This window comes from Guillardia theta, assembly GCF_000315625.1.
Source record: "Guillardia theta CCMP2712 unplaced genomic scaffold GUITHscaffold_18, whole genome shotgun sequence".
NCBI lineage: Eukaryota > Cryptophyceae > Pyrenomonadales > Geminigeraceae > Guillardia > Guillardia theta.
The window spans coordinates 86798-107373 of NW_005434656.1; the positions used below are offsets into that span (position 1 = coordinate 86798).

The 20576-nt window shown below is 50.4% G+C and overlaps 7 protein-coding genes across 7 annotated transcripts; 4 read left to right on the top strand and 3 right to left on the bottom strand.

The window, feature by feature from the left end:
* Window positions 1-557: 557 nt before the first annotated feature.
* Window positions 558-1704, top strand: GUITHDRAFT_151486 (hypothetical protein). Its single transcript, XM_005836172.1, has 5 exons — window positions 558-651; window positions 702-771; window positions 828-904; window positions 956-1089; window positions 1142-1704. Exons 3-5 carry the CDS (start codon window positions 829-831, stop codon window positions 1358-1360), a joined length of 429 nt encoding a protein of 142 aa, XP_005836229.1. The 5' UTR covers window positions 558-651; window positions 702-771; window position 828; the 3' UTR covers window positions 1361-1704.
* Window positions 1705-1860: 156 nt separating this feature from the next.
* On the bottom strand, window positions 1861-4868 carry GUITHDRAFT_162117 (hypothetical protein; the record flags this gene model as incomplete). Its single annotated transcript, XM_005836173.1, has 15 exons — window positions 1861-1915; window positions 1960-2000; window positions 2045-2289; window positions 2336-2621; window positions 2779-2986; window positions 3035-3160; window positions 3211-3345; window positions 3401-3832; window positions 3881-3940; window positions 3993-4008; window positions 4107-4207; window positions 4264-4332; window positions 4385-4470; window positions 4564-4635; window positions 4844-4868. 15 exons carry the CDS (start codon window positions 4866-4868, stop codon window positions 1865-1867), a joined length of 1953 nt encoding a protein of 650 aa, XP_005836230.1. The 3' UTR covers window positions 1861-1864.
* A 1009-nt stretch (window positions 4869-5877) lies between these two features.
* GUITHDRAFT_135957 (hypothetical protein) lies at window positions 5878-7529 on the bottom strand (the record flags this gene model as incomplete). Its single annotated transcript, XM_005836174.1, has 10 exons — window positions 5878-5968; window positions 6013-6053; window positions 6125-6205; window positions 6258-6350; window positions 6401-6439; window positions 6494-6572; window positions 6628-6755; window positions 6826-6918; window positions 6975-7032; window positions 7420-7529. 10 exons carry the CDS (start codon window positions 7527-7529, stop codon window positions 5878-5880), a joined length of 813 nt encoding a protein of 270 aa, XP_005836231.1.
* Window positions 7530-7904: 375 nt separating this feature from the next.
* On the top strand, window positions 7905-8402 carry GUITHDRAFT_104780 (hypothetical protein; the record flags this gene model as incomplete). Its single annotated transcript, XM_005836175.1, has 5 exons — window positions 7905-8000; window positions 8048-8101; window positions 8153-8183; window positions 8246-8305; window positions 8350-8402. 5 exons carry the CDS (start codon window positions 7905-7907, stop codon window positions 8400-8402), a joined length of 294 nt encoding a protein of 97 aa, XP_005836232.1.
* A 980-nt stretch (window positions 8403-9382) lies between these two features.
* On the top strand, window positions 9383-15307 carry GUITHDRAFT_135958 (hypothetical protein; the record flags this gene model as incomplete). Its single annotated transcript, XM_005836176.1, is given in 14 exon segments — window positions 9383-9607; window positions 9662-9746; window positions 9855-10001; window positions 10134-10248; window positions 10300-10390; window positions 10595-10924; window positions 11056-11103; window positions 11123-12751; window positions 12802-12910; window positions 13058-13755; window positions 13813-13939; window positions 14241-14807; window positions 14937-15040; window positions 15083-15307. 14 exon segments carry the CDS (start codon window positions 9383-9385, stop codon window positions 15305-15307), a joined length of 4500 nt encoding a protein of 1499 aa, XP_005836233.1.
* A 296-nt stretch (window positions 15308-15603) lies between these two features.
* On the bottom strand, window positions 15604-17614 carry GUITHDRAFT_162118 (hypothetical protein). The gene is made up of 5 exons (XM_005836177.1): window positions 16915-17614; window positions 16785-16867; window positions 16370-16624; window positions 16082-16181; window positions 15604-15858 (listed from the first exon to the last, which is right to left on the bottom strand). The coding sequence occupies exons 1-5, from the start codon at window positions 17597-17599 to the stop codon at window positions 15773-15775; spliced, it is 1209 nt and encodes a 402-aa protein (XP_005836234.1). The 5' UTR covers window positions 17600-17614; the 3' UTR covers window positions 15604-15772.
* A 1278-nt stretch (window positions 17615-18892) lies between these two features.
* On the top strand, window positions 18893-20207 carry GUITHDRAFT_104783 (hypothetical protein; the record flags this gene model as incomplete). The annotated part of the gene is made up of 2 exons (XM_005836178.1): window positions 18893-19640; window positions 19693-20207. The coding sequence occupies 2 exons, from the start codon at window positions 18893-18895 to the stop codon at window positions 20205-20207; spliced, it is 1263 nt and encodes a 420-aa protein (XP_005836235.1).
* Between the last annotated feature and the right edge of the window lie 369 nt (window positions 20208-20576).

Sequence of the window (20576 nt, forward strand, 5' to 3'; positions counted from 1 at the left end):
GAAATCAAATGGAACTGGCAAGGCCATTTGGCTGTTTGTGTTGATTGGGGGGATACGAAGAGACGAGGATGAAAGAAAATTTGAAGAGACACTAGAATGCAATATGAGTGCCCCAATGAGACCATTGGGAGAGTTCGATCCTCCAGGTGTATGCATGTAAGGATAGTAGCCAAGGACAAATGTGGTGATGATGGAGAAGCTCTCGCGCGTTTGAAGACTTGACCTTGCATGCTTGGAGTAGGACAATGTATTTATGATTCAAAGGTTCCACTGATGGACTAAGTGCTGAGCTCAAAAGCAGAAGTTTTTTTTGGTTAAGTCTTGCGAATTAGCAAGTCTGGGAATGAACCAGGAACATAATCACATCAAAGCATACACCTTTAAGGGAGGAGACAAACCATTTTATTATGTATACTCTAGACTGTCGATGGGCAATGATGCCATACTGTCTTGTACGAGTGGCCCTGTGATTCATGGTAGTGACCAACGGGTTTGGATCGTAGTTTCACGACATTCGAAGCGGCTTCAAAATAGGATTTCCTGACATTTTATCACGTAGGAGAATCTTCTTAAACCAATTGGACAACTTTGGAGTGCTGTGATATGCTTGAATAGCTTGTGACCCTTAGGATCAGAAATGACGAGCAGCTGGTGAGAGCACTGAATTTCTTGGAAGGTTTGTCTGACCCTTTTGTCACCAGCAGGTGAAATTCAAATGAGTTGGATCGTATTTTTCCTCTCTGACTGAGAAGGCAACTAGCTTTGGAGAAGGTAAGCACATTGTCACTTTGTTTGATTCAGCGAGAGCTCTTGACTGTCAACGTCAGAATGTCGGGCAAGGACGATGTTGATGAGACTTTCTCGATAGTAGCCGGGGCATCGTCTCGGCACCCAGAGCAAGCAGGTGGTCTCTTCTCACTCGTTGTGCTCTATAGTGAAAGCCATGTTGCATCAGCCGCTGATAGGAGCTCCGAGAACGTTACGGGGTCGGAAGCAAACCAAGCAACAAGGGACCAATTTGTACAGAAGTTGTTTAAGATTGATCCAAAGGATTATCAGAATTTTTCTACCGAAAAGAAGATAAGATTGGTACGTGAAATGATATGATTGTTTGACTTCTGATGTTTGGTTATCTCTCAAGGCATGGCTGGCTGGCTCCATTGCTTACATCCAAACTCTTCAAGAAGAGCAAGGAGGCAGCATCGATGGACGGATGATGCCCTGCTCACTTCCTTTCTTCACACGACCAGGAGCAGAACCGGTTCTGCACGCAGGGGAGGGAATGGCTCGTGAAGGGGAAGCGGGAGCAAGGGGGGCGGAAAGAGGGGCTGAAGAACATTCGGAGAAGGAGAAAGATTGAACTTCGCACAGTGCAGAACTTCATGCTTGGGTTATTTTCATCCTGCAAAGTCTTGCGGCGCAAGATCAGAACAGGCGCCTCCAGTCTGCTTCCGTCCCGGACGTCTGCAAGCCTGTCTTCCTCGCCTGCACTCCACCTGAGTAACACACGAGCTCTTGGTCTGGATCAGTACGAGCTTGCATGTGCAGGACGGTCTTTCCTCCTTCGCCCTCGTCTGATCCCGCTGACTCTCAGGGATTGAAATGCTGGCAGCTAAGGCTTGCGCTAAGCTTGTAATTTAAACCGCCTGGAGGCTCCGCGTTTGATGATTGAGTTTTAATATTCAAATCCGTCATAAAAAATTGAAAAAAATAATCCTCCGACTTCATCGCACATTGAAATACATTCGTACAAGAGTTGCTGCTTTGCCCCTTTCTTCCTGCTGCTGCCTCCTCCTTCCATGCCCACAGCCTTTCTAGCAACCTGCTCTCCCTACCCTGCTGTCCTTCATTCCCCATCTGCCATTCAGTATTTTCTCCGCCCGAAAGCGTCGTACTGCTTATTTCCCCCTCCTCCCTGTCGCAGCGTCAGCCGAGAAGGAGCAGCAGCAAGAGACTCGCCTGGTTCCGCGAGAGGAAGTTATGACCGAACCCCATGATCCCTGTCCTCTCGTCAGCCTCTACCTGCACGAATGACTCTCCCTACCTGCTCCCGCGGCACTCGGGACTCCAAACTCCGCATTACGAAGCGCCCCAGGCATGGCATTCAAGCCTGCTCCTGCTCCTGCCCCTGCTCCTGCCCCTGCCCCTGCGCTGCCCGTCTTACTGATGAGAGGCAGACCACCTCTGTTGCTGGCCAGAGCCCCCGATGGGTTCGCGAGGTTCAGCCCGAGTCGCGAGTTGACGTTCTTGCCGACGTTTGACGAGACGTTGGGCATCAACCCGAAGTCACTGGAGCTCAAGTTACGAGAGGAGGAGAAAGGCGCAGGCCGAGCACCTTCGATGCACGTGCATGCCAGCCGGGTTGTTGAACAGCCCCTTGGAGGCTCCAACTCCGAAACCATCATTCTTGGACAGGCTCGAGATCCCGTTCTGATCTTGTCTCGAAGGCATGGAGCCAAAGACGTGATCTTGTTTCGGCGCAATAGAGCCGAAGGCGCTGTCCACTTTAGAGATACCGAAGCCCAAGTTGTCGAGAGGTTTGCTTCCGAAGTGACTTTTCGCTTCTCCCACTCCCATCTCTGGCATGCCGAAATGCATCTTCGCAATGCTCGAGTCCGCGCCTGCGCAATCAATTCAACCTCGTCGTAAGATCCATGAGCTATCATCTTTGCTAGTTGAACGAGGACGAGGCCGAAGGAGAGGAGATAGAAAAGGATCGGAGGGGAGGGGGAGAGGGAAGAATAGAGCGAGAGGACAGAGATATCTGGTTTCCCGCACCTTCAGCTGGGTTGATCCCGGGCATGTAGCGCGCGGATCGAATCTTCGACCCTGTCTGATTGAGACTCCCTGATGACGCCAAATCTCCCGACATGTCGGACGAGACGCCAGAGCTCGTTCCATTCTTGACAGACGCCGAGTCCTTGTCCTTGGTCCTCTTGGACTCGTAGTTCCCATACGTGTTCGCTCCTTGCCCACCCACTCGCACCTGCAAACTTCATCATACGCCATCACCTCTCCACCTTCATCTCATCACATCCGTATGCGGAGCTAGATTCGAATGAATCCCTCTACTCGTCGCTGGCTCAGTCGCCTGCTCCGCAACATTGGGCGTCCTGGCACTGACTTGCTCTGTGGAGGAGGTCTGTTGGCTGGACATGTTCTTCATGGAGAGGGTCAGCCGGGAGAAAGGAGCGAGCGAGCAGCAGGCACCTGGAAGTAGGCATACTGCAGACACGCAGTCGCGTTCGGTCGCTTCGAGGGATCCCACAGGAGAGTGTCTCTGATGAGGTCGATGCCTTCCTTGGAAGCCGTGGGCATGAGACGAGCGAAGTCAACCGACACGTACTGCACAGAGACATCTTGCCATCAGCAACGGAGAGCAGGACATGAAACGCGTCACCTGCGGGAACTTGAATCTCATACTCGCTGCAAGCTTCAGCCCATCGGCGTAGGTTTCCTTGGAAGGGGTTCCAAGTACCGAGCAGATCTTGTTGATGGTGTCTGTTTCGCTGCTGCCAGGAAACAAGGGTCGGAGCATGTAGAGCTCTGCGAGGACAGCGATGAGTCGCTCGTTAGCCCCCTCTCGAGATTCACCCGTCATAATGCAGCCCATGGCCCACAGGTCAACAGGGTAGTTGTATGAAGTTGACTGCAAGAGAACCTCTGGCGCTCGGTACCAGCGAGTGGAAACATACTCCGTGAAGGGAGGACGCGAGCGAATCTCTCTTGCCAACCCAAAGTCACAAATCTTTGCAAGGTCGCCCGTGATCATGATGTTTTCCGGTTTCATGTCACGATGGAAGAAGCCTTGTTTATGCATAAACGCGAGTCCCTGGCACATAGAGTGAGGTGGAGGGCTCAATGAAAACAAGGCAGATACCTGAAAGACTTGATACGAATAGTTTCTCACTGTTGATTCTGGGAAAGGCTTTGTACGATCCTGTATCATGTCAGAACCACCATCAATCGCATTCTAACCTCGCAAATCCCACCTTCATACATTCATACCTGAACCAAAATAAAACAAAAAGAATGAAGAAGTCAGTTCCATTTTGCAAGACAAGAACCTCCATCACATCAAAGAATTCGTAACATCGATCACATACATGTTCTTCTCCATGAATTCAAAGATAAGGTGCAGATAGTCGTTCTCTCGGATAACTTCTTTGAGCTTGATGATGTTAGGATGCCTCAGCTTTCGCAGCGACTGACCAGAAGAAACCATCAATCGCCGTCATTGAGATGAAAGACTTCAAAGCACACCTTCACTTCTCTGAGAGACATGCATTCATCCCACGAATAATACTTCCGCTTCATCCTTTTGATAGCCATCTGGGCAATCAGACATCACACTTTCAGATAGCCAACATCGCTCAGAGTTGACCTTCTCTCCTGTCTGCTTGTTGGTTGCAAGAATCACTTCGCCATACGTTCCGTCTCCCACCCGCTTCAAGATGGTGTAGCGATCCACTGCGAACGAAGTTAAGGGACAACAACGGCAAATGAGGTACGACTAGTATCTAGGGAGCATGCTGGTGTTAAAGCGAACGCTTCTGCACTTACTTGCTGAAAAGACGATGGAACAAGTGGCCAAGAAGCCACTGGAAAACCTTCCGCGACGCTCAAGACGAGAACCTGAGGGGCAACGTATCAATGGTACATGATGGGTCGTCGTGAAATGCAGCATCAAACAACGATCAACCACACAGCCAAACAACCGGAGATCAGCTCGCATCTCATTTGAAAACGTACACATCCTTCTTGCTCAATACTGTATCGTCATATCTAACTGCTGACTCTCCATTCTCGTTTCGCTTTTCCTTTAACGTTACCAACTAGCAACCTGTGAGTTGCTGTTTGGGTCGCATCGTCGCTGGTTCACTCAGGCGATCTCACTTGATCTCGTCTCATCTTGTCTGATCTCATAGTCTCTTGTTCACCATCCTCTTCCTCTTCGTTTCTTCCCGTCCTCTGCCTCCCCTCCATTGCCTTCTCCACAGGGCCTTGCATTGAAAACTTTCGAGCCCTCCAATACCCGGTCGATACCCCTCCTTCAACGTGCCCTACCCCTTTCTCAAATTTATCACCCCCTATAGACAGTCAAACTTAACCTTATCTCCTATGCAATCCTTGCCAAGAATACCACCCCCACCTATTGAAAAAAATAACCCCACCCACTCTTACAACCTTCGTACCCCTTGGAAACCCAAAGTACCCTCCCATCAGACCACAACTACCCCTAGTACCCTTTAAAAATAAAAGTGTTGTAAAGTAAAAATGCAGGTCATATTGTGCTTTTGAAAGGACTGCTGATGAATCTTAAAATAATTTAAAGTGTTGATATTTCAATGAAATATTTGAAATATTTAGTTAATATTTGAAAATTACAGAATATACAACAAATATTAAAAGTATATTTCCGAATCATATTATCTTTACTGTAACAGAACAATATTCAACAAAAAAGGGATTTATTCCCCTCAATTTTCAATATGTGATGGAAAATATCCAAAGTTTAGGGCACTTCAAAACTTTTCCTTAAAATATTTTAATTTTTTTTGATTTATTAAATTTCAACGCATCGGTTTCAGTTACGATCGTTACCAATATCAGTCAATCACCGTTACAAAACTGCAACACATATATATTTGTAACGTGCTTGTTGCAATGCATTCTATGGTGGGAGAGCAAAACTAGGGGCGATGGGTTACACGATCAAACATCTCCAGTGAAGCATGCGTTAAGGTGAAAAATATCAAACGACATGGCTGATGAAGACACCTGTCATGACAAGAGACGCTGGAGAAAGAATAGTCCAGGGGCAAGCATTTGGAAAAATGTTGTTCGTGGAATTGCCGCAGGAGCTCAGAACATGGTCTAGGCCATGGTAAGCCAGTCTCTCTCTGACTTGAGTTGGGCATCGAGCCTATCCTTCTCTGCCGCAAGCTGCTGATTCAATCTTTGCGCACTGGAAGACAATCAAACCCGTGGTACAACTTCGAAACTGAAAACCTGTCCTGACGCAATTTTTCCAGTTGAGCTTCTAATCTTGCCTGACCATGGTAAAGTTATCACACGCGAAGTAAAGATTCGACATGGGGTCTTCCAGTCAGTCTCGAGGCACCTTGCTATCTGCACGTGATTTTTCAATCTTTTCTTGCAGTCTTCTCTTGGACTCGGCTCTCAGTTTCTCAAGCTCCTCGTCCTGGTGAGTCACGGGAGGGTCAGGTTGGAGGTAACTTGCATCAATAGCTCACGAGCTTTTGATTGTGCGACTGCCGGATGTCAGAGAGTGAGCGCTCCAACTTCGCGTCAAACTCCGCTCGAAGAACCCTGATCTGCAGCTCCAACTGTTTGCCCCACGTCATTGTTGTAGCATACAAGTACGGATTGAGCTCACACGCGACGACCCTTCTGCTCGGCTCCTTTCCACCTCTTCCTGCAACGCACGGTGATGTGAAGAATAGGTCAATGAGACATGATCAGGAACAACCTGTAGACGGTTGGAGTATTGGTTTCTTGATTGTTGAACCTTCTCTTCCAACTTTCTCGCTTCCATCTCAGCAGTCCTCCTTCAAAACCTCTCTCAGCACGACCAGCCAAAAGCTCTCGCCCTCGATGCATCACCGAATGGAACTCTTCAAGTCATTCTCATCCCCCAGGCTGTTTTGCCGTTGGGAGTACAGGCTCTGTATCTGCAGGAGGATCTCGCTCGTTTCTCCTCCCCTCACATACTTCACTTGGATATCTTTGTCCTGCACACCATGATGAGCAAGAACCGGTTTGTCAGCAGCATGTCACGGCGAGCATGCTGTTGCAACTTACGGTACTCACAGCACAGATAGAAGCGAGCTCTGCTGGTCCGCAACCCTGTAGAGGCCTCCTGTTGATCTCCAAGATTTCATCTCCTGCTCTTATCTGCCACGTAAAAGACTCATTTAGACGCATTCAGCAGCTTTTCCAAGGGATTGGACCTGCCCCGAACGGTCTGCAAGACCCCCAGGAACAACGTTGTCCACAACATAGTTTCCGCTGCAGCAAGCAACGAACCACATCGTGAGCGACAGGGATCAGTCATATCATCACATTGTGTTACGTTTTCGGGCTCAATCGCAAGAGAAGACCGATACTCTTCTTATCCTGCATCTGGAACAAGAAAAAAAGGATCAGAGTGTCAATTTCCCCGAGGACTCGTTGTCTTTTGACAATCGAAGGGAACGACGTAAACTGATAACAAGGGATGATTTTATTGGGCATTTCACGCATTTCATAGACTGAGCTGCATGATTGCCACAAAACTGATCGATCCTCAAGCAGAGATAGGCTCTATCGCTCTCTGCCTTTCTATTCGCTCACGCGTTTCCCACCGAATGCTCAACGTTGGCCTCGTCTTGCTTCAAACGCTTCTCACTCACTCACCCTCTTCCTCTCTTCATCCACTCATCCTCAGCACTGCTCTCCTTGTTCGTCTCTGTCGTCCATCCCTGCCGCTCCTCTCGCACGACCCACACCTTCCACCTTGCCGCCATTGCTGGTCAACCCCCCCCACGACCCCCCACCCCTCCCTTTCCCTTGGATTTAGTGAGAACAATCCCGCCACCGCCCTGTGCTCCGACAATGGCGCAAGTACCTTTGGCGGAGATCGACGAGGACGGGAGTAAGAAGGCGGAGGCTGGTGGATGTGATGGGAGAGCAGAGACTCTCTCGTGTTGGCTACTCGAGCTGCATGAAGAAGGTTGAGATGGGGATGGAGAGCGTGCAGAGAACGCGATGAGATCAGGATCAGGAAGAGCAGCAGGATCAGTGGGGGGGGAGGTAAGGATCAGGATGAGGATGAGGATGAGGACGGAGATGAGGGTTCGCTGCACGAGATAGCTTCAACTTGATTCATAACTTTCAAATCCATGGGAATGATCGGGTTTGTTGTAGCCTTCAAGTATGTTTTGATCGACTGCAAGAATCAGGATCAGTCGTTCACAATCGTTCGCGGGTATGCATGGGTAGCCCTACCGGCCGCTTGTTCCCATTGTGTGAGTCTTCTTGGCAGGCTGAATACCATGACGACATCTATCAGGACGTGCACGCAAAGCTGAAGCAATCTGTTAGTTATGCTTGTGACGTCACCCGCTCGGGCTCCTGACCTCCATGGCAGGGGAAAATCACAGAATCCGAGTGTGTTGGGGGTGAGCAGAGGATGATAGGGATGGTGGGAGAAGATCATGGCCGATGACAATGGCGATGCCAGGAGGAAGAATACAACATGACGCGTCTTCGAAGCATCTCAAGGTCTACGGTTACTCGCAAGGTGAGGAGGAACGAGCGGAGCAGGTCGGTGATGAAGATCTTCAGCATATGGACGCGCAGATCATGCCAAGTCAGTGGAGCTTCTTCGAGCAAGGTGATCCCTGGGATGTTGTTGATGCTCGTCCGACCTCCTGCATTGTCGTCAGATATCCCGACTATGAAATTACTTGGAGTAATGATGGGTACTGAGAACATGGACGTGGAGGATGTCGCTACTCGACCTACAAACACACTTTTGATTAAAGCTCATGCTATTGTCTATTGGAAGGAGAGATGTGTGTAACATCACAGCTCTCACTGACGATCTTCACTTCTTCATCGCCCCTCAGACTGGTTGAGTTCAAGGAAAGTATCATAATCATTGCGTTGCTTTCTAAGGAGGGGAGTAGAGAGGAGAGGAGAGGAGGAGTACCATAAGAGAAGCGAGCCATACAACATGCATGATACAACATACACGTGACAAACGCCATTTCTCTCTCTCTCTATGCGAACGTTGGTCTGTGGGGTAAAAAAACGTCAAAGTCAGAAATCAGGGCCATGGAAAGGAGCAAGAGCGTGGAAGAGGATGGAGAGGGTGAAGAGGAGAGTAGCGATGGGGATGGAAGAGAGAGAGAGGACATGGGGAGGGAGGAGGCGTTGATGGAGAGAGAGAACATGGGGAGGGAGGAGGCGTTGATGGAGAGAGAGGTCGACATGCTCCAAGATGGGGAGGAAGCAGGGGAAACGTCCGGCATGGAGTGGGTGCGAAGCGAACAAGGAAATGCCTTTGTGCATCGGATGCGGGTGACGAAGTACTTGGATGTGACTAGTAGATGATTCACAATGCTACAGGAGGAGATGCTGCGGGAGAGGATGCTGCTTGAGGGCTGCGCATCGAGGGTCCAACAAGTTTGGAGGAGGAGGAGGATGAGGAGGGAACATTCCAGAATGTTCTGGCTGGTCCATGACGATGGAGGAAAGAAAATGTGTGACCTGATAGTCGATCAAGTCTTAGAGCAAGTCACTGACGAGGTTTCATTGTTGATGCATCACGCCGAGAGGTCAGGGAGAACTTGTGATATGATCGCTCAATCACGACATGGCATACTACAGGCTGCAGGGGGCTGTCAGGACGCGTCTCAGTCAGCTCAAGTTCCCTTGGTGGAGAGCTGAGAGACAGAGGGAGGAGCTTGCAGCTGTTGTGAGCAAGATGAACAACAGGCAGCGGTTTCGACGAGAGTACCTCTGTCTTGTCAAGCAACTCCCTGCTATCATCGCCCGCGAGGTGGAAGGACGAGTTCGAAAACGATTTGAGATGATTCAGGTGATGTGGGAAGGAGGAGTGCTTGCTGATTGAGACGATGGCTCCTGTTTGCAGAAACCTTCCTCGAAATGCAAGACTGAGCACTTGTCTGCTCGTGAGATGATGGTCGTTCACTCTGGAGCAATCAGATTGGAAGCAAGTAAGGGGATCACTTGCGGTGATGATGTTGGGGAACAAAACATGTTGAACGATGATGTCATGATGATATGTAGAGACGTAATGACATGTAAGATGATGTCTTCTCCAGGTGTTCGAAGATGGAAGGCTCAGATTGACATGTTCTCAGCGTTTGCAGCAGCCCACGACATTATCTCCTCGTTTTTGCTGCAAGAGAGTCGTAGACTTGCTGGAAGGCTGAGACAGACTCCCGAGCAGGTCGCTGCCGATCTGATCAGTGAGAGTGCGGCCCGAGCAGTCAGGACAAGAGAGCATGAAGAGAAGAGGAGAGCGATTCTGTGCCTTCAATCGCACCTCGTCGTTGTGAACCTGCTCCTCCGATCGCTGTCAATGCATGTCAAGTCATCAGCGAAACACAGTCATGGCTACATGTTCTCTCTATCAAGATCCTCTGCAACGACACTTCAAGCACATGTCAGGAGCAGCTATCACCACACGACATTCTCACACTTCAAACACGTCATGTAAGTTGCGTGCGAACAAAAGTGATGACAAGATCTGACCAGCGCGCGTAGGGTGAGATGTCAAGCAATGAGGAAAGAAAACGTTTACGCTAAGAAGGCAAGCAGCGTCAGTGTCTTGTCAGTTCGCATCTCAACATGTCTTGTGAGACTGCGATGGCTCGTCTTGTCCAAGCTCTTTGACTTGATCGCAAGTCTAGCATCCAGATGTTCAGAAACGGTTGATATTGAGTTTTTCTCTCTCCTGCAAGGCAACGAGTTCCCATCAACAACTGTTCTTCCGTCAGAAGTGCTTCATGTGCTAGCAGCCTTTCAAAGGGCATCTACTTTGTTGACATGTTTGAGTCAGCCGAGCTCCGAGAGGTTGGAGAAGGTCGAAGAAAGTCTTCTGGGTCATACAAAGTTCCTGCAACTGCTCACCGCTGAATTCATGTGGAGTTTGCAACAAGACAACGAGCTGGCGGGGATCTTGCAACATCTCAGCAGACATCTCATCTCTCCTAACGAGCTCGTTGTTCACATGTCAGATGTTTTCATCTCCTCTTTCCTTTCTAGGCTGCTCTTCTCACGGCGAGAAACGTTGTCCGATCCATCCCGATGGCATTTTCTCCTCGTGTTGCGGTCACATTTATCTCGCGGTCCCAGGGAGGTCGATCGTTTCCTGTCAAACTTGACGCAGGTCAGGCAGGTCTTTGATCGCCTCGTTGAAGCTGTTGTTTCTTGCTCCTGTCATAACACGATCGGCACACATGGCGTGAAATCGTCAACCATTCTCCTCGACATTCTCTTGAATCTGCTTCTGCACTCCAGGACAACCTTGGTGATATCACGGGATCACTTTCTTCGCCTGCTGTCGTTGTGTGTTGAGCTCGACAAGGAGCAATTCAGCGAATCTTTGAAACTCGTCTTGCGCATCCTCACAGTCTGCCTGCGGAAATCTCCCGACCTGTCGACGTTGGTGGAGCAGGAGAAGGACGCGCTGACCTCCTTGGCGAGGATCTTGAAGAGCGAAAATGCAAGCGGAGCCACTCCCAACTCGCCCATGAGAGAAGAGGAGGAGCTCTCGTGCCAAGCATGTTCCTGCCATCCCTGCTCCTTGGAGGCGATGCAGCTGCTAGAAGCTCTTCACATCTTCAATCGCGTCATAGCGCAAGTCTCGCAGGACCATGTTGACATCGTGAAGAGTTTGACAAGAAAAATGACCTGCCCCTCCTTTCAGTGTCGATCTGCTGCCATCAGAGTCCTCGCAGCCCTCGTGCGATGCTACGGGGCTGTCAAGCGACTCGTGCAGAAATCGCCGAGACTGCTGCGTTCGGTCTTGAATGCTCTTGCAAACACGAACAATGAAGAGCACATGGAGAAGATCGGCAAGTTTGTTGTTTACAGTTTCTCCGACTTCCCTTCATTCATCTGCTCGTCGTACAAGAGAGAGCTGGAAGAGTACAAGAACGTCTCCTCCCACGACATGCCCGTCAAAGATCAGAGCTCTCACCGCCACCTCCACTCCATGCATGACGCTCATTCGAACAGATCGCCTCGAAGATCCAGCATCAGAGATCGGTCGGTCAAGGAAGGGAAGGCAGGAACAGTCGAGGCTGGACCTGACGATGGAGCTAGAGATGGAGGCGGTACTAGGCCGTCGACTGCCTTCTCTGCCTGGACCAAAAGCTCGGGAGAGGAAGAGGAGGAAGAGGAGATTCTATCTCTTATGCTGAAGAAACCTCAGAAGCTTGATCCTCTCTCCTTCTCGGTCAAAGTTGAGCTCAACAACAGCACAAGGATCCGAGCAGAAGCAGGAGGCGGGGAGGGAAGAGAAGAAGGAAACGAGGGAGGAGGAGGAGATCTCGTGCATGGTCTGTCGCTGAGAGAGGTCCTGTCGCTGAGGTATCAGGTCTTGAGCATGTTTCAACTTCACGTCCCCGGCGCCATGAGGCAACTCTTAAAGATCTTGAGGGAGAAACTCAAGAGAAAGTCAGCCGGGTACAGACAAGTGAAGGAGACCTACTGGATGTTGGAGGCTGCGGTGACGCTGGTGAAGGGCATGGCGGCGTTTGTGGTCTCAGACGTTCACCATCGAGACGATCTCTTCGGCCCCAACTGGTACGACGTGGAGGAGGTGGAGGGGTTGGTGGAGGCAGGAGCACAGCTCGAGGAGGAGGCGAGGAGGCGGGTGGGAACATGGACAGCGTATGAGAGAGGGAGGATGGTCGTCGTAGAGAGAGTTAGCTGCTCTTCCATATTCCTTGCCATCTTTCTGCTGCATGTCGACGACAAGTTCGGTCGTTGGATGGTAAGGGCGCAGCTCAACAACCTCAGCGACTTGTTGCATCGAGGAGACGATGAGATGAGGTTCCTTGCAGTGAGATGCTTGCACGAGATCACGAAGAGGTACCGGACAAGCATACAGCCTTCCTACATCTCTGCAGTCGTCATGCAAGCTGCCAAGTTTGTGACAGACGACACGAGGGTTGAACGATCTCTGACGATGTTCAGAGACAGCATTAGAGTGAGCAGTGTCATGTTTGAGATCGTCATGTTGTAACCAACATGTCACAGAGGGACGAAGGATGTTCTCATAACCTGAAGAAGATCAATCTCAGTGAGCTCATCGTCAGGATCAAGATCGACGAGCTGGAAGAAACCTTGTCAGCCGCGCACTCGTGCGGTGACGTGAAGATCCAAACAATCAAACTCCTTCAGAACCTCTTCTGCTCGGTTGCCCTCTTCCTCCTCCTCCTGTCCTGTCCTGTCCTGTCCTCTCTCCTCCTCTCCTCTCCTCTCCTCTCCTCTCCTTTTCACACTGTCTTTGCAGAGACCAAGGTTGCACCTCCCTTGGACTGCTCTCCTCGAAGATCTCTGCCTCCTCCTCCGTTCCAACAACTCCCTCCTCGCTGTGGAGACTTCAAACGCGCTGGCCGCCATGTTAGCATGCGACTTTGCAGGCAAGACAATGTCACGAGGGGCCCGCTGTCTCACTCTCCTGCTCTTGTAGACGTTCAAGTCACAGCCTCCTGTGCCAAGGGGATGCCGCAGGTAGAGCGATGGGCCGTTAGCAACGTCATGTGCCAGCTACGAGGATCTGATCAACACACGGACACCTGCCGATCGATGGAGCCTGTCTGGTTGCAGAACAATCAACTTCACCAGCAAGTGAACGACTACAAGGCTGCCGTTATGCTCGATCTGGTTCATGCTGGTTCAAGTAACCAAGTGACCATTGGGAGCGTCCTGCTACCCGTCCACCAGCTGCATGCTGCGGTGGCGAGGCGAAAGACGACGGGGTTTGTGGTGACGGGGAGGAGAGGCAAAACAGCAGGAGGGGATTACATTGCCGTGTCCTCCAAGACCGAAGTCGTGATGGAGAGATGGTTCGAGATCGACAAGGAAGGGAACCAGGTCAGCGGCTACTTCGGACGCTTCACAGGGTTCGGACAGGGCGGGGAGATAGTGGGGATGAAGAAATGTCAGAGTGAGATCTTTCTCAAGATCAAGTACCTTCTACACATTCAGGTACAAAGAAGAGAATTTCTTTTGCGGGAGTGAGGGAGGAAGGTGAATTCGTGTCAGGTTGCAGATGTTGTTGAGCGGAGCCTGTGGATTGCAATCTTTCTTGTGGAGGGTTTTCTGCTGTCGGACGAGAGTGGCAGGAGATTGGCAGGGTCAAAGCTGCTCACTAGCGCGCTGAAACATTCAGGTGAACATGCATGAAGTGAGGAGGAAAGTCTGTACAGCAGAGGATGTGTAGTAGAAGATGAAAGATTTCAATGTTGAAGGTGTGAGATGTCAACATGATGAAGACCTCAACACGATGAGGATGAAACGGCTGAGAGATGTGAAAGTCATTTAACTATTGATCACCAGATGAGTTTTGTTCTGTCCTCGCACACCTACCGTCGTTCTCCCTCGCAGTTGCCCTCCTCCTCAGGAGTGAAAACTTCCAAGAAAGGAAATGCACGAAAGAAAACTTGACTAGGATGCCTGACGTTGTCAAACAGGCTCAACGCACTTCACATGCTGCTGGAAGTTACCAACAGGAACGATCTCTATCAGCTTCTTGCCTTCTTCTTTGAACCGAATCTCGTGCAAGAGCTTTCCAGGTCCCCTCCAACCTTGTTCTTCCTCTCCTTACCCGCCTGATCGTCGCAGCCTCCTCGCTCTTCTCTCTCAGCATGTCAGCAGCAACAAGTTTGCGTCCTCCCATGAGCTCCAGGATCTCAGCGTGAAGGGCGAGAACCTACTCGCGGCGCTGAAGCTGGCATGGAAGAAGGTGCCGATGGCGACAAAGATGCGATTCAATGTCGACACTTGCAAGACACCAGATGCTCTCTTGTATGCTCCTGATGGTCTGCGGGGTAAGATGAGAGCTGGGGAGGAAGAGAATGGTAGTGATGGAGGGTCAAGAGGAGCGATGGATGAGTTAGATGTTGAGCAGTTGCACATGTCATGGAGATTTTGCTCTTTCGGGCAGTTGACGGTGACAACTTGGACAGATGCATGGTTGTTTGCAAACGCAATCGTTGGCGACATCTTTGATGAGAAGGAGCAAGAAGAGATAAATCCCAGTGAGCTCAATATCTCTACTCCTCTCTCCTCTCTCCTCTCGTCCACCCTCCCCATCGCTCCCTCTCCTCCCTGCTTCACATTTTCTCCCTCACTTGCTCTCCTTACGACGTGCCCTGACCTTCTTGCAGATCGCAGCAGCCATCTGCTCCTATCCCTCGACCTCGGTCGCGTGGGAACGAGCAAGGAGGAGCAGGAGGAGGAGGGGGCGTCTGCTCTGTCTCCTGCTAGCTCGGTAGGGGTGATAGAGGAGGAGGCGACCGTGACTTCACCACAGGCTTACCTTGTCTCCGATGTGTCACGAGCTTCGACTATCAAGGAGCTGCTGGCCCGCGTCAAAGGAGCAGGAGGAGCAGGAGCAGGAGGGCTCCTCACAGGGCGGAAGAAACTTCGGAAGAAGGTCACAAAGACAAAGAAGACGATGGCGAAGACGATTCAGTTCTCAGAAACTCCTTCCTCCCCCTCGCGCTTCAAGACCTCCAAACCCAAGACTGCCGTCTGACAACCGCGGAAACAAGAGGACCAGGGAAGAGATGGAGGAGACGAATGGAGAGGAGACAGCAGCAGCAGCAGCAGCAGCAGCAGGAGCAGCAGCAGCAGCAACAACATGCTACAGACACTGCGTGAGAGCATGTCAAAGGGGTAGAGACGGAGGGACGAAATGGAAGAACAGGGGCGAACTTATTGCAAAGAGTCACAAGTGTACACATAGAAAATCAGTGCAAGGTGGAAATGGTCAAGGGGAGGAAAGCAGAGGAAAGGAGAAAAAAAGAGCTAAAAGTAGAATTGACACCTATACAACTAAATGTACATGTATTTAGAAATCACAGTCCATCTCCATCCTCCCCCTCCGTCCCCTCCCACCTTCTTACTTCTTGTCTCCTATCGCCTTCTACTACATCAGCTTCCACACTCCTCCTCCTCCTCCTCCTGTCATCCCCACCCCTTGTTCCTCTTCTTCCTCTTCTTATCTTGTCCATCCGTCTTCTACTCGCACAGGAATCGGCTCAGGCACGAGATACTCCGGTCCAATCGACAGAGCTCCAAGTCCTCCTGCTTCCAACTTCAGTAACTGTCAAGAAAAGGGGGGAGGATGCAGGAATGGGGTGGGAAGGAGAGGTGAAGAGCTAAGGAAGGACAAGGATGAAGGGAAGAAACTAGGATCAGAGAGAGGCAGGAGTAGAGGGAGGGCAGAGGGGAGGAGGAGGAGGAGGAGGAGGAGGAGGAGGAGGAGGAGCAGCAGCAGCAGCAGCAGAGGTGAAAAGTAGCGTCTGACCGCCGCGCCAGTCATCCGGGTCGACGCAGAAGCGAGCGATAATGAAGTCAACGCATCTCAAAGGAAAGTTGTATCCTCCTGGATTGCAGTCGTAGTCCTCCTGATAAGACTCGATCGTCATATCACGACCCTCTCGCCCCTCCCCACCTCTTGCTGCTCCTCCCTCTCCTCCCTCTCGTATCTTCCTCCTCCTCGTCTGTCGTTCATTATCCTTTCCGTCCCTTCTGTCCTCTCTCTTCTGCCCCCCCCCCCGTCTCCTTCCTCCTCTTCCTCCTCTTCCTGTCTCACCTTGCACTGCTTCGGTAGCTTCTTCACATTCTCCTTCCCTAGAATCGCTCCGAGCAGCTGCGCTCCCACCCCCTCGTCGTTGTCTCCGCCGGGGGGTCCAGGAAGAGTCTTGGTAGACTCCAGGTAGAGGGTAGGCTGGAGGGCAGCGGGTGGGTGGTAGAAGCTCGGGACCCCCCTAACAAACTCCGGGGTCCTCCTTACGGGTAGAAGTTCCCGCAAACTTTCAAGAAACGGATAATTGGTCGGCGAGGTAACCTGGAAATAACATGGGAAATCAATCCTTGACCTGATTCAGCAATTTCCCATCTTCAGCATTCAGTCCTCTCCCTCGCGCCCCATTAATCATTAGGTTGCTCCATACCAACTCCCAACTCCCTCCTCCCTCCTCCCTCCCCCCTCTTGCGCCTCACTTTACCTCGATCTCATGAAGTAAAATCTCAGCCTTTGCGTTCAAGGTATAGGAACTGATGCCTTCAACCACCAAGGGAGATTTTCGGCCTACAACCACCCTCAGCTTCTGACCCCAACGCTCCTCCTCCACCAACCTGTGTGCCCTCCAACCATTCTCTTCTGCACCTCGAAGAACTCCTTGGAGCTGATCACGCCATCCCCGTTCGAGTCCACCCAACGGAAGATGTCCTTGAGCGTCGACATCCCCGAGAACCTCGGGAAGAAGTCGATCCTCCAGCGGATCTTGATCTTGTTCTTGCACAGCCCGTACTTGTCCATCAACACCGCAGACACTTCGCATCTTGAGAAGAGAACGTTGGCAAGGCTGGGAACGATGGAGAAGAAGGCTCGGTAAGCTCCGATCCCTTCGATGCTGAACCCCTGTGTATCCCGCAGGGTGATGGACGGGTGGAAAATGCTGAAATCACAGGACTCGGTGAAGATGGTGGGGTAGTCCGACAGCAAGGTGTCAACTGCCTTCCCCCTGTTCAGCTCGAACTCCTGCTTCAGCTTGTCCTCTGCTCCTCCAGACAGCGAAAGACCAAAAGTTTGAACGCGGTCTTGCTCAACAACCCGTTCGGCAAGGCTGCTGACGGAGTTCAGACCGTGGTTCACGTTCCTTAGCCTCTTGCTTGCAAGTATGTTCACATTCACAAGTTTTACGTTCTTTGATGCCAGGGATGCGGGCGGAAGGGCGATGAACCCTGCGACGGGGACATCGATGAAGAGTAGAAGAAGGCTGATGACGTGGGCATGAAGAGTCGATAGTTTGCGCAGCATCAAACGTTTATATCTGTACCTGATAGTCAGCAGCCGAACGATGCAGCAAGCATGTAATCTTGTCCCTACAGTCTCCTTGTAGTCATTCTCGCTGTATCTTCCCACTAATCTTTCATCGTCCCACTGTGGCCTTCTGACTAGTTTTGCACGTGTCAATAGGAAAATCCGATCTACTCGTTTTCATTCCACATTCGGTCTACTGTGCATACTTCTCTGCCTACATTACAAAGTTATTCCCTATCTTCAAGGCTTCACTTCTTCTGAGTCGAATTTTATCTTCTAGCTGTGAACAAGACTTCTTTTCTCTCATTTTGTCTCATCGATTGCTCCTTCTAAATCTTCATGCTTGCTTCTTCTATCATCTTTCTCTTCTTCTTTCAACTCTTTCATTTGAAATCTCCTGGGCCTCCTTTCTGCTATCTCCTTCTGCTCCTCCCTCGTCCTCTTGTCATGGTTTTCTACATTTTTTGCGCGCTAGATATAAAGGGGCCAAAAAAGAAAATACCCCCTGAGATCCCTCGACCCCTCTCATATGGACCCCTTTCTTTGTAGCAAAATTGCTTCATAATTCCATGGGTGGGTGTTCACTTGTGGGGTGGGTGGTAAGGAAGGGACCTTGTGATGTGTAAAAGGAAGGATGAACTAAAAAAAACATTTGGATCATTTGAATTCAATTTCAATATGATTTTCGTGTTATCTTCAACATAGACAAAAATATTCAAATTTGAGTGAGAAACTTTGATTTCTTTGGAACCGCAAGAGAGCAGTGAAAATGCTGAGAAAGCAGTAGAGCAGGAGGAGCGGGAGGAGCGGGAGGAAAAGGAGGAGGATCGATATCCAAAATTTCCGTCTTGGAGTTGAAAATGAAATGAATGGACATGTTTAGAATTGTTCACGTTCATAAAGTTTGAGAAAATCCAAGGGTTGAGAGCATGAGAAAAAGCAAAAGAGAGTCGAAGATGAAAGGATTAGCGTTTGGTCGTTTTCTTCTCAAAGACTAACTCGTCTGGTCTGCTTAGACAGCATGCCCAAGTTCAGATATGAAGCCGGCGAAGGAGTCTTTTACAAAGTCGATGACTTTTCCGGCGATGCGGATATCTTCTTTCTGACGTGATCAAATTTGCTAAGATGACTTTTATTATTAACCCTGATTGCAGGCATATCCACAACGATCACCTGGGAGGACTTCATGACAGTTGGTGTAGAGGAAGAATTTGCTGCTCGAAGCAAACACTTTCCCTGCTGAAAACTAAGTTCAAAGGCCTAAGCAGTTCAAATTTCGAGATCGTGGAGATGAATCGATCACACATCATACGCATCAACTCCAAAGTCGCCTTATCCATTGTCGCCATCAACGCCAACCACACGCCTGGAAGCGTCATGTTTCATGTATCTGGAGGTTTTGGCAACCGCCTGCACTCGGGGGATTTCAGATACGACCCTAAGATTCACACCACCGAGAACTTCCCGTGCTTGGGGCGAGTGGACGAACTGTACCTTGACACAACGCTGTTTCATCCCTCCTGGTCTTTTTCTCTGACCAAGGAGCAATCGTGTGAAATCATCGTGAACATCATCAGGGACTTTGGATTGGATCGGGAGATACACCTGGTCCTGGATTACTTCGGCCAAGAAAGTATTATCAAAGCGATCTACAAGGCATTTGAGGAAAAGATCTTCTTGAACCTTGATGCCAATCTCAATGCTCAGACTCGACATGTGTGGACAGCATGGTCGCGGTCCAGTCACCTGAAGCACGCTTTAACCACAAGCAAGGATTGCTCTACTAGATTTCATGCCTGCTCGACTCGTCGGCCAAGACCAAACTCCAACCAGGTCACATCGAATGAAGAAGAGAATTGCACAGTCTATATGGTCAAGAAGACTTTCTGCATGCAGCAAAACCAGAAATTTCCTATCATTATTCGGCCTTCTACGTTAGCTTTTTGCCGTACAGACTGTGAACAAGAAAATGATGAATTTTTGAAGAATGGCCACATAGTACGTGTATGCTTCGAAGATGGAAGACTGGACCATAATGGTGAGTTCTCTCGAATATCTGACTACTTGAATTGTCTGATTTCTCTGTCTAGGAATTTTCAGAGTTTTCTACTCTATGCATGCAACGCATTCGGAGCTGTGCAGCTTCTATGACGTCACGGGGAAACCAGCACAAGTGTACCAGGCGATGCCTGGCCAGGCGCCGGAGAGAATAGCGAATGAGAAGCTCGAGGATTCCTTGGAGATGTCAAAGTACTCTCATGGCTTCAACCCGAGGCTGCGGACAAGCAGCGACGGGACCAACTTTCTTTACGGAGTGATCGATTTTGACAAAGAGAGCGTGAAAAAGATGCTCCAGCGGACCGAGAATCTTTACCGTGACTGGTTTGCGCGCACCTTCGTGCCCTCGGAGTTGACGTCAGTTGCCAAGGACCAGGCGCCAAGCAAGAAAGGAGCAGCAGCTGGAGCAAAAGCAATCCCTCATGACGACCCGAGGCCAGTTCGCTTCATTTCCCTCAAGGAGGCAGGCAGGCAGTATGCAAGACTCAAGTACCACGATCTCACCGAGCTTGATCAGTTCGAGAAGGAAAATGCTGTGAACCGATGACCAGTCACTGTTCTGCCACTCACTGTATATAGCCTAATGATTACTTCGAATGTAGATTATCTGCTATGTCAATTTTCTTTCATGTTATTGAAACCTCAGTTGCCGCCTGCCCTGTTTCGGTCAAACCATGTCAAGGTTGAAGGAACCACTAGGCCCGTCAAGTTGTGGCGGCACTGCGGGCCGGGGCGGGCCCCGAGCCGCCCGTCCTGCTCGCGGGCAACACCGCGCCACTAAACAAAATTCACACAGCGAGCCAGACAGCGAGCATGGGGGAGGCTGCGGCGGCGCTTGCGGGGAAGCATGCAGGAGGGGACCTGGCAGATGCAGGGCTGGAATGGCTGAGAAGAGAGAGCAGTCGGATGGAAGATG

Coding starts and splice junctions, on each gene's coding strand:
- GUITHDRAFT_151486 (XM_005836172.1), top strand. CDS start 829: ATGTCGGGCAAGGACGATGTTGATGAGACTTTCTCGATAGTAGCCGGG. Junction 905..955: donor TCGGCACCCAGAGCAAGCAG/GTGGTCTCTTCT, acceptor ATGTTGCATCAG/CCGCTGATAGGAGCTCCGAG. Junction 1,090..1,141: donor CCGAAAAGAAGATAAGATTG/GTACGTGAAATG, acceptor TTATCTCTCAAG/GCATGGCTGGCTGGCTCCAT.
- GUITHDRAFT_162118 (XM_005836177.1), bottom strand. CDS start 17,599: ATGCTGCGCAAACTATCGACTCTTCATGCCCACGTCATCAGCCTTCTT. Junction 16,182..16,369: donor AGCTACCGAAGCAGTGCAAG/GTGAGACAGGAA, acceptor GAGTCTTATCAG/GAGGACTACGACTGCAATCC. Junction 15,859..16,081: donor CCCGGATGACTGGCGCGGCG/GTCAGACGCTAC, acceptor AGTTGGAAGCAG/GAGGACTTGGAGCTCTGTCG.